The following is an 11,967-nucleotide window of genomic DNA, read 5'->3' as shown; positions in this document are numbered from 1 at the left end:
TAAGGATGAACCAATGAGGAATGAGGAAGTGTATAGGGAGTAAGGATGAAAAAATGAGGATGAGGAAGTGTATAGGGAGCAAGGATGAAAAAATGAGGAATGAGGAATTGTATAGGGAGTATAGATGAAAAAATGAGGAATGAGGAAGTGTATGGGGAGTAAGGATGAAAAGAAGCAGTAAAGGAAAATAAGGTGATAAGAAAATAAAATTTGAGTGGTAGACTGCAGAAGTTATCTGCTCGCTATTGTTCCCTGGACATGTTTTCAAATGAATAAGTTTCTTATTCCTGAAACTTGTATGGTTTGAATAGGAGCAGAATAGAAGGAGGAAACTCATAAATTTTAACAATCTTAGTTCTTTCCTTTTCATTTACTACCCCCCCCCCCACACACACAATCTTAAATCTCTTCCCCTTATTTAATTGTCCTTGTTTTATTTTTTCCATGCCCTTGTATACATCTTTTTCTGTCTCTGTCTTTTTCCTTTTTTCTCTTTCTTTCTCCGTCTCTGTCTCCGTCTCCGTCTCCGTCTCTATCTCCGTCTCCCTATCTCCATCTCCGTCTCCCCATCTCAATCTCCGTCTCTGTCCCTGTCTCCGTCTCTGTCTCTGTCTCCGTCTCTGTCTCCATCTCTGTCTCCATCTCTGTCTCCGTCTCTGTCTCCGTCTCTGTCTCCGCCTCTGTCTCCGTCTCTGTCTCCGTCTCTGTCTCTGTCTCTGTCTCTGTCTCTGTCTCTGCCTCTGTCTCTGTCTCTGTCTCTGTCTCTGTCTCTGTCTCTGTNGTTCTCTCGTTAGATCTAACAATATATAAATTCTTCAGTGAAAAATGTTTTCTAGTGTATTCTGTAAATTTCAACAAGCTAGATTATTTTCTAAAAAAAAACTTTTTTTAAATTTGAAAGAAAATCTAACAGAGACCATATTTATTGAACAGATCAGTAATTGAACCACGTACCACTTACTTGGCGCTTGGTCTAGCTGAAGAAAATTGGTTCTTCTTATTACATATGGTCAGTGTACATAAACTTACAGGGACTGGAGGCGTAATTTCAGTAGAGAATCCGCAATTAAAAATCAACAATTTTCAAAATTATAAACTTTGATATCCAATTTACACTTGACTGAAATCTTTGTGTACCATTGTGAATCGGACATTATCATCTATGCCTGGAGGTTACTTGAAATTATGCTCGCTCAACCCTTTAAGTTTAACCCTGACAAAATCATTGTTATCATTATTGAAGTGAGTTACCTGTTTAAAAGATGGATGTTCTGTTTAAAATATTGACAAGCCAGGACAGAAAAATTCTCCAACCAAACGCACTCGTCTCATTAAATAGAAGTTTAAGTTAAAATTATGTATTTTTTCTTAACTAATAAAAAAATACATGAAAAAATAATCCAACTTTTATTCCTCATTTAAACCCCCCCCCCCAGAAAAAATTCCCAAAATTTAGCAACAAAAAAATTAATTAAGCGGGTAGAAATGATTTTTGATGGATGGGAGGGGGAGCGGGAGGATTATTTTTTAGGAGAATATTTTCCCCTGTTTTCCGTTCCGTCTCCTTATCGCAGCGGACTGTGAGTAATGTATTGGACTTAATCTTGCAAGTTATAGTCCTCTTTCAGAAACATTTTGTATCCCTTGGTATAATTTGGCATTTTCTTTAACTGGGTAAAATTTATTTTAGAGGGGGTGGGGATTAATTTTTAGGAGAATATTTCCCACTTTGTGATGTCATATACCTAGACTAGACTGTAAATAATATATTGGACTTAAACTTGAACAACTTTTAGCACCCGAAAAATCTAATTATTTCTCTTGTCTTGGTATTATTTATTTTCCCAATTTAGCAATTTTTTTTAACATACTGGGCAAAATTATATTGAAGGAGAGGAGGGAGGGGGGATTATTTTTCAGGATAATGGTATAGAATTGTATAACTAGTTGTATTGTGTTATACCTGGGCTGGACTGTGAGTAATGTATATTGGCGGCAACAATACTCTCAGCCAAGGTTTCAACTGTAGATACAGTAGAACCAGACAAGAATGGATCTAGGAATAAAAATATTAATCAAAAAAGATGGATTATCAAAATTTTCGCATAAAAACCCGCAATAACAGAAGAAAACTAATGAAAATTTGTGAACTGTTCAGAAAGTCGTAAATCTCAAAGAAATGTTAATGACATGGATTCAGATACGAATCCAGATCCATTTTTCCACTGCGGAGCCAGGATCGGATCCGGATCCGCAACACAATTAAATGGATCCTTAGCACTAGCTAAAACCCATTATTTTTAATAGCCATTTCTCATAAAAGTATCTTGCGCATTTATGCTTCAGAATTAATAAAAAATCAATAGAATTCAAAACTTAATAACTTAAAAAACTGATGTTTTCCTTGCTAATCTGATTCAACGGGCAGCTTTGTGAATCGTACATACAACTTCTTAAATGGAAAGTCATATAAAACGACGTCTGCAGTCCCTTTATCTTCTTTATAAATAAGAAAAGATTAAATATTGTGATTCTCACCTGTTAGAGGTTTAACAGACTGGGAATAAAGAAGAGTGCCTGGAGGATCGGAATTCTCCGGCATTCTGCAAATTTTTTTATCTGAAATTTATAAAAATAAACTTTAAAACAAAAATAACAATATTAGAAATTTTAGATAAAATACCGAAAAGATGAATCACAAAAAAAGCCACAGATTAAATACAGATAAATTTTGTCTGATGATATTCATATTACAACAGATCTTTTAGCGGAGAGAATGGTATGAAGATTAAAAACAGAGATCCATTTTGTCTTGATGGTATTCATATTCCTACAGATCTTCTAGCGGAGAGAATTGTATCGTTGATACCAACACCGTCGTAGGAACTCCCCACAATACTCAAAGGAAGACGACCTGAAATACAGCATGTTAGAGAGAAAGACGACTTGAAATACAACATTGGAGAAAAAGACGACTTGAAATACAACATGTTAGAAAGAAAGACAACTTGAAATACAACATGTTAAAAAGAAAGACGACTTAAAATACAACATGTTAGAAAGAAAGACGACCTCATGAATATCAACATGTTAGAGAGGAAGACATGAAGTATCAAGATGGTAGAATCAAATTGTTCCATTAAGGTTGGATACTTTCAATGTTAACATTCATTTGTCAGGTCGTTAAAAGCGCACATCGCGCAATATTTTTTGTAAAAGTGGACCATTATTTGCCAGATGGCTTATAATTTCATCAGTTTATTATATCCCGGGCTGTACCTTGGTTTATTATATCCAGGGCAGTACCTTGGTTAATTATATCCCGGGCTGTACCTTGGTTTATTATATCCAGGGCAGTACCTTGGTTTATTATATCCCGGGCAGTACCTTGGTTTATTATATCCCGGGCTGTACCTTGGTTTATTATATCCCGGGCAGTACCTTGGTTTTTTATATTCCGAGAAGTACCTTGGTTTATTATATCCCGGGCTGTTTTAACTCTTGCTAGATGACCCACAGTATACTGCGCTATACAGTTCCGAAGAATCTAAAAACAATTTTTATTTAAAGGGAGTGTTCGCGTNCAGGAGAGGGAACCACAACAATTTCAGAACGCAAGCTGGTTGAAGTGTAAGTGTATATGGGGATATTTTTACCTTTGTTTTAGATCTAGTTGGCTTGTCCTGGAACTTCAGAATCCGTTGTACTGTTTCTAGTGCAGTACATTCAATTTCAGCCTAGATAAACAGTAAACACTGTACAGTTTCTGGTGCAGAACACTCAATTTCAGCCTAGATAAACACTGTACAGTTTCTAGTGCTGTACACTCAATTTCAGCCTAGATAAACACTGTACTGTTTCTAGTGCTGTACATTCAATTTCAGCCTAGATAAACACTGTACTGTTTTTAGTGCAGTACATTCAATTTCAGCCTAGATAAACAGTAAACACTGTACAGTTTCTGGTGCAGTACACTCAATTTCAGCCTAGATAAACACTGTACAGTTTCTAGTGCTGTACACTCAATTTCAGCCTAAATAACACTGTACAGTTTCTAGTGCAGTACATTCAATTTCAGCCTAGATAAACACTGTACAGTTTCTAGTGCTGTACACCCAATTTCAGCCTATATAAACACTGTACAGTTTCTGGTGCAGTACACTCAATTTCAAACTAAACACTAAACAGTTTCTAGTGCAGTAATACATTAAACTTCAGCCTAGATAAACACTGTACAGATTCTAGAGCAGTACATTAAACTTCATCCTAGATAAACACTGTACAGTTTCTATTGCTGTGTACTAATTTAAACATAGATAAATAACCGTTATGTTTCTCAAACAAAGCAAAAATTATAATTCTTTGCATAAAAAGTTTAGGTATATTTGGCTGGCTTTAACTCATAAGATAACAGAGAATATAAAGCAAACAAAAAATATAATAAATCCGATAAAATAAAAATAAAATGTTGAAAAGAACCTAAATAAAAAACTAACCTGTGTTTTATCTTTAAACAATGAATTGAACCAAGCGCCTCCCATCATAACAGTAAAGATAGTTCTATCTCCCTTAACAGGAATTGTTCAGCTAATAATCATTGAACTGACAATAATTGTAGTTTACTAGATAATTTCTCGTATTTCTGAGAAAGGATATAATGAATTGTAAGAAGTATTTGAGCTGCGTAGAGATGGTTTAACCGCGTATCTTTTAATAGAACTTTGAATCGGTGATTCAAGATTTGAGCCAGAGAGTACTATAGAGATAGTTTAGCGATATCTGTCAAAATAACTAAATTCTAACAAAGTACTTTTTTATCTTTCTTTCATCATAATATCTTTTTTCCTCCAAACCTAGCTGCTAATACATAAGTTATTATTATTATTATTATTATTTACAATCATTCAAAATATACAGATTATACAGAATACAAATTAGAGATCAATTGATTTCAAGAAATTGTACAGCCCTGCAAGTGAAATAATGACCTGCTTAAATGTACAAGTATCGAAGATGCAGCCTAGAATTGGTTCAGGTTGGTTGGAAGGAACAAGGAATCCAAATCCAGGATTCTTCAATATATTCCCTGATTAAACATAATTATAAGGATTGGTTCCGATTAGTTGAATGGAATTAAAGTATTCTACAATATATTCCCTAATTAAACACAATTATAAGGATTGGTTCCGATAGTTGAATGGAACTAGAGGATTCTTCAATATATTCACTAATAATAAAAACAAAAATTGCCGGGATTCCAGATGCAGTTTTCATCATCCATTTTTAATAGATGTTAACAATATTTGTCCACTAATATTTTTTATTATTTTCACCAATTTAGCAAATTTTCACGATGGGAGAATTAATTTTAGGAAAATATTCAGCCTGGTAAGTCTAAATCTGTTTATATGACAAGATCAGAATTAAAGGTGAAGACTTATCCCCCTTTCTTTCAAACCTTTTTATATGAGAAAGTGACTTAAATGGTCAATCGATCAAAAATGCCACGCATTGATCATATTTCTGTAAATTCCGTGAATTTACTGGACTTCTCCGCTCTTAGCATTAAGCATTTTCAACCAATTTTCCTCTAGTATATAAATTTAGAATAAAAAACGATCGAATCTAAATCTAATTTGGATTTACCCAATACCCTCTTCACTCACTCTCTTTACGACTGATCTTGAATCTCCTCCATGATGATATTACCTTTGAACTCTAGATTGACCACAGCAACGTCTACATATGGGATAGTAGCTAGAGACTCATGCAGTTCAAGGGGTAGCGAGCTATCTAACAAGAACAAATGTTACCTAATGTGTTTTCTGTAATTCACAATGTATTTTTGTTCTTAATGTAATGGGAGGGGTAATTTGTTTGAAGCTTTTGCAAAGAGCAGAAAAATGCTAAGATTTCAAATGGCAAAGAATTTTATATTTTTTCATAACTATTTTCCAATAAAATCATTTATCCCCCACCCCCATCCCCCCAACAATATCAGCGATAAAAAAACTTAGTTTATTTAACAATATTGAAAAAATATTTAAGCCGAAAAGATAGCCGAAAGATCTCAATTAGGAATACCAGGAAAGAGATCTGAAAGCCCCCGAAGTTGGAGAACCGCCATCTGTGAAACTAGTTAAAGGGCCCGGCGTTGCCCGTGGAAAAAAAATAAAAAAAATAAAAAAAATTTTTGAGGAAACAAAATTTTAAAGAAAAAAAATCAAATTTTCTTAGCCTATGACACACCCCAGCCACCTATAAGTGTCCACAAAAAATTTCAGTCCAATCGGTCCATCCGTTTGGCTGGCTATAGACAACATATATATTTATTTCCCGATTTTCTCTAAAAATTCGTCATTTACTTTTTTATCTTTTCTCCCAAACATGATTGTTAATTTTTACAAATCATCTTTGTCATCACTTTAAACAAAAACTAAATTCAACTGATTAATTTTTACAAATTAAAAAATAAAATGTCCTACCTTTCAAAAGCTGAGCAGCAGCAAAACTTGGTTGAGCAAGGGTTAATTTATCACAGGGTATACTTCCATTCACCATACACACTTCTTTTCTATATAAACAGGGCGTCTCAAAACAAACGGGGAAGAAGGGTCTACTGACTCGTTTCTAATCTGATTTTCAATATTGAAGCCATTTTTTAAAATCTACGTACAATTTCAATTCAATGAGCCCAACAATTATAGGCTTGTAGATCTAAAAATGTCAATGATAATATCCGTTTGCACAACTTTGTACAAGGGTCTACAGACTTGTTTCTAATCGGATTTTCAATGTTGACACCATATTTAGGTACTATTTCCGATTCAATGAGTTCAATTTCAGGCTTGTAGATTTATAAAAAATAAAAATAAATTAAGGCTCTTACACCACAACGCCTCATTCACCTACCGAACTTTAGTTTAAAATCAGGAGAGAAATAGCTGCCATCCTGTTTTCTCCCAAAAGCCTATTTTTCAAACAAGCTCAAGGACATAATATGAAAACGTTCAAGGATATAGAAAGAAATCGTTGAATGATGCAAACAGAAGACGTTTAAGAGTATGTATAAAAGGAAAACGTTTCAGAATACGTATAAATAGAACACGTTTAAGAATACGTATAAAAGAAAAACGTAATTAAGAATATATATAAAAGGAAAACGTTTAAGAATATGTATAAAAGGAAAACGTTTAAGAATATATATAAAAGGAAAACGTTTAAGAATATGCATAAAAGGAAAACGTTTAAGAATATGTATAAAAGGAAAACGTTTAGGAATATGTATAAAAGGAAACCGTTTAGGAGTATATTTACACTCAGCTGGGTTGATTCATTGGAACTTAAACGGAGGGAGCTCAAGCCTAAAACCTAGATTGAAGGTTTGACAGCGATTATTATTATTATTATTATTATAAAAGGAAAACATTTAGGAATAAATAACAGGAAACCGATTAAGAATATAAAAACGCAACGTTTTAAGATACATAAGAAAAACCTCTAAAGAAAAAGTTCAAGAACATACATTACAGGCAAATTTTAGAATATACGTACTAAATCATTTTTTCAAACTTTTACTTTCACATTAGGAACATGCAAACATACGGAAATGTATTCTGAAAACAAGTTAGATATGGGCCCCTAAAAAGAGGACCATGTCCCACCCCCTTTTCAAATACGGTTGAAAGCCCTACTTTATTGAATTGCTCCACGTCTCAAGCACTATTAACAGGCCATACATAATAAATATGTATGATACATGATTGAGATAAAGGAATTCATCTTTTCAACCCCTTGTCGTAGACCTTAGATATTTGAAACTATAAATTCTGTTAGATCAAATTATCTAACTTTTAAACTATCCGGTTACAGAAATATAGGTATCAGAAAATTTAAGCTTGTGGCAAAATCTCCTTTATATATTTGATTTGCCATTTTTGTTCTAACCTGAAATAAAGGTCTTGAACCTTGTAATCCGTGAATATCTCGACACCGAGCTTGAGCAGTTTATCCTTCAAGGCCTCCGTGAGAGTAGTCAGACCATTCTCCAGGCCCCAGACAGACCAATGCTCACTCCTAGTAGTCAAGGGTAAAATAAAACCAAATATAAGCGTTATCCAAAAATTATCACTTACATCTGGATTGTATATTTTCTCACAAAATTATTTCCCCCCCCCTTTTTTTAAGTAATATTTTTCCCATGTATGTTTGCCCGTTTTTTAAAAGGTTTAATTCGCGGAATTGCGGAAAATTAATGTATTTGGTGGGGAAAAAAATAATTTTTGTTGTCTAATTTTTCAACCCCCTATCCCCCCCCCTCATCATCTAAAATCATTAAAATGACTAATATTCTTCCCTCGAACACATGAAGTGTTTGAGGACTTTTTAGTATGTTCTTCTATGATGACACGAAACATTACCGTACTATCTTCTTGTACTGTACCGAACCATACAGAATTATACTGTATCGTCCATTTTAATTGTACTGCATTGTACCCTACCGTACCTGGCAAGTTTAACCAAATCACATTCTTCTTCTTTCGTCTTTGGTATTGGGAACAATTTATTCTTGAAATAATCCTTCAAGTAACCCTGAAAAAAACTTTTTTACTTACCGAAATTTAGTCTTTTTCTTTATCAATTTAAATAAAGGCTTTTAGGGCCTTTCTTTCTAAACTTTCTTGCTGTCAATAAATCATCGAAAAAATAAACGCAATAAAAAATTCCATCTTAAAATACAAAAAAACACATGTAAGTTGTCAACCTTCACCAGGAAAATATCAACCCTTGGAGACATGTCAGGTCCCACACATAACAGATTAATAATCTATATATTCACCTTTAAAACAGAACCACTAGACTGCTCTAACTCGTGAAGATATTTGGCTATAAAATGTACACTGATCTCTCTGGAGTTCCCTGCAAACAATAAAATTTGTATAAATAAAGTAGTAATCTCAGTTTGTCTGTTTGGATGTCCGATCATAACTCGTGAACCCCTGGAAGAACCAAGGGAATGTGCTTAGTCCGGCGATAAGATTCAAAGTCGAGTTCGTTGACTTTTATCCAGAAAACTCAAGGTAAAGCTGAGTTTTAAAGCAAGTGACATTATAAGTACTTTGTACAGTGGTCTTGAGAGAACATAAAAGGACTATCAACATAATGTGAAGAGACTTATTAAGTAAAGTCATAAACGCTTTTCACCTAACACCTGTATGACCTGATAGATTCCTTTTAAAAATCTAATTTTATTTCTACTGTGAGTAGAATCTCATTAGTTGCCTTTTTCATACAAGTTCTGATTACTTTTGTTCTGGTAGAATACCCAAATAAAACCAAAGTTTGTGAGGTAAAGTAATGTAAAGTTGAAAAAGTATAACCTTGTGATTTGTGAATCATCTATGTATTACTGTAGCCCTTAGAATAATGATGACGTTCGTTAACACTGTTGGTGATTGACCATACCTTATTTAATCAAGTGTTTAGATAACTGACCATCATACCTGATAAAGGAGGGGGAAGGGGGGGGGGGGTCATGGAGGTAGTGAGAAAAGGGAGAATGACTGCTAGAATTTGTGACAGTCCATAACATTTTAATCGTGTGTTTAGATTAAAACTAAACATCATGTCTGATCAAAGAGGGGTATGGAGACTGGGGGAGTGTGGGGGATTAATGAGGTACTGATGAAAGGTGAGAGAGGTGGGATTGGAGTCTAGGTACCTGCACATATTCCTCTGACCAACGGATCAACAGCATACTGAGCAATATCTTCTCCAAACCTTAGTACCACAGAAGATTAGTAAAATCATCAAAATATAATGTTTTTGGATTAAAATTTCATCAAGTTTAAGGGGAAACTTTTAAATTGAAAACCTTTGGACGGATCAATCTTAGACGTTGGATAGTTATCTCTTCATTTCTTTCAAAGGCCAAAGGTTTATTGGTGACAGGGATAGACGATTTAATACGAACACCGAAATTTAAAGTTTGGTGGATAGAGTTCTGTCATTGACGCTCTATCCTTTACCTTAATTTTTCAATTTCTATATCTATAATCTATTGTTACGCGAGCCATGCTGCGTGAGTAAAGTCTATGTGACGCCCCTGTAAACTTCTGAGGTTACCCTGAATATATCTGTACAGAAAAGTGTCGGAAGAACTAGTTTTGGAAACTGTATTCTGCTCATCTACGCATGCGCGGTATTCTCTCCTGGAAGCGGACTGATCTCGTATTTAGTAGTTGTAAAACGATAGTATATATAAATCCGTGCCAATAATTCGAGGATCACTGCGGTAAATATTCTTTTTATATGTATGAATATTGTATATTTATGTTTCTCAATGGATGATTTATAATGTATTGCTTCGTCCCACAGTTTTTTAATGCTTGAGTTGATTTTCTTGGTTATTGTAATGGCTTGATCGGCTCAAAAGCTTTTTTTCCTGTGGAAGTAATAAAGTTTTTTCTCTTGTTAGATCGAAGATTGGTTGAATAAAGATTCGGAGCTTTCTCCTGTTCATTCTTTTATCATGGAGAGCGATCGAAAGAGGAGATCTTACAATCCAATCCGGAGAAATACCGCACGGTACTTAGCAAACTTTCATTAGGTCTTAAGGGAATTCGCACAGTCGCGAAACATCTATATATATACATTAAACAATTTTGAACATTAATTATTTAATTATCTTTCTCAATATTTAAATTTTGCGAAAACAAACCTTAGAAAATATTATGCTGAAAATTTTGAACATTCTACTTACTTGAAAAGAGAAATGAGGGTTGAAGGTAGTTTATACAATTCTCCGTTTACGTAGACCATTCGGTTTATAGTTGATGGTTCTCCTAGCTTCACAGACCGAACTCTACAATAGAACACTTCGAAAATATATTAAAGGGACTGTTGTTCAAATTTCAAGTGACCCTTCAATTAAAGAGATTTATCCGAGGGATCTAGAATAAGTTGAGGGAGAGAGTCAAGGGGTGGTTTATATTCTACTTTGACATGTGAAGAGTAAATACTGCTCTGCAAATAGATTATAGTGGTTTTTTAACAATAAAAAGTTAAAGGGACAGAGCTGAAAACTTTAGAATGGTGGATATCGAGATCAATGCTTGATCTCCTCTTTTTCTTAATCTCCAGATTGAATAATGCTTGTTCTCTCCTTGTTATTGATCTCCAGATTAATTAACCGATTGGGAGTAAGGATATCCCATTCTAAAGTTTTCAGCACAGTAATTGTAATTTCAAGTGACTCTCCATATACTGATGACAATTCCAGATTCACAACAGTGCCGTTAAAAGCTTTGTCTGATCAAGCATGAATTAGATATCAATGTTTATAATTTTAAAAACTGAAAATTTTAATTTGTGATTTTTCCACCTAAGTAAATTTCGCATTTATCATGCAGGAAAACATATATAAAATAAACACTTATAAATCTTGTAAAACGACATCTTCAAAATTATTGATGAGATAAAAGTTTCAAGGGTACCGTTAAGAATCTAACACGGTCATCTTTGCATAGAAATTACGCTTTTAATAACTAAATTTTGTTCATTCTGGCCTTTCTGTACTGCTCAAGAATCCAATCTTTCTTAATGTTTACAGATTGGCTTGATCTGTCCTATTACGTCAGAGTACAATGTAAACAAAAGTTGATCTCTCTCTCCTTAGTTTCAACCTCATTGGATTTATATAAGAATAAAAACATTTAAATATTGACACATAGTATGAGATTGAAGTTTTAACTATGTCTACTGTTTTCCTACCTGGAGCTGTTTTTAATAATAAAAAAAACAATTAAAAATTGGGATAAGGGGGGGGGGAGAATAGAATCGAGAAAAAATTCTCATTTTGAATATATTTGTGAGTGATTCATGGTCCATTCATCGCTTTACTTCAATGCTTGTTAGATGTGGAGATGAGTTTGGAACAGAAATGGCGCTGGAGACACATGTGCGCCG

At 34.0% G+C, this 11,967-nt stretch overlaps 1 protein-coding gene across 1 annotated transcript in view; it reads right to left on the bottom strand.

Moving 5' to 3' along the window:
• Nucleotides 1–781: 781 nt before the first annotated feature.
• Nucleotides 782–11,967, bottom strand: part of LOC111706004 (protoporphyrinogen oxidase) — a 12,491-nt gene continuing 1,305 nt past the window's right edge. The window contains exons 4-18 of the mRNA XM_023478739.1: nucleotides 10,762–10,864; nucleotides 9,722–9,794; nucleotides 8,840–8,919; nucleotides 8,507–8,592; nucleotides 7,948–8,076; nucleotides 6,486–6,574; nucleotides 5,710–5,793; nucleotides 4,989–5,086; nucleotides 4,497–4,568; nucleotides 3,657–3,737; nucleotides 3,469–3,547; nucleotides 2,539–2,914; nucleotides 1,964–2,056; nucleotides 1,252–1,327; nucleotides 782–796 (exon numbers count right to left, since the gene is read on the bottom strand). Of these exons, the coding sequence (XP_023334507.1) occupies nucleotides 2,823–2,914; nucleotides 3,469–3,547; nucleotides 3,657–3,737; nucleotides 4,497–4,568; nucleotides 4,989–5,086; nucleotides 5,710–5,793; nucleotides 6,486–6,574; nucleotides 7,948–8,076; nucleotides 8,507–8,592; nucleotides 8,840–8,919; nucleotides 9,722–9,794; nucleotides 10,762–10,864 (1,066 nt within the window). The 3' untranslated portion in view covers nucleotides 782–796; nucleotides 1,252–1,327; nucleotides 1,964–2,056; nucleotides 2,539–2,822. The remainder of the gene's footprint in view (nucleotides 797–1,251; nucleotides 1,328–1,963; nucleotides 2,057–2,538; nucleotides 2,915–3,468; nucleotides 3,548–3,656; nucleotides 3,738–4,496; nucleotides 4,569–4,988; nucleotides 5,087–5,709; nucleotides 5,794–6,485; nucleotides 6,575–7,947; nucleotides 8,077–8,506; nucleotides 8,593–8,839; nucleotides 8,920–9,721; nucleotides 9,795–10,761; nucleotides 10,865–11,967) is intronic.

The sequence above is a fragment of the Eurytemora carolleeae genome, unplaced genomic scaffold, assembly GCF_000591075.1.
Source record: "Eurytemora carolleeae unplaced genomic scaffold, Eaff_2.0 scaffold200, whole genome shotgun sequence".
NCBI classification, from domain to species: Eukaryota; Metazoa; Arthropoda; class Copepoda; order Calanoida; family Temoridae; genus Eurytemora; species Eurytemora carolleeae.
This window is presented reverse-complemented; position numbering and strand designations above follow the sequence as displayed.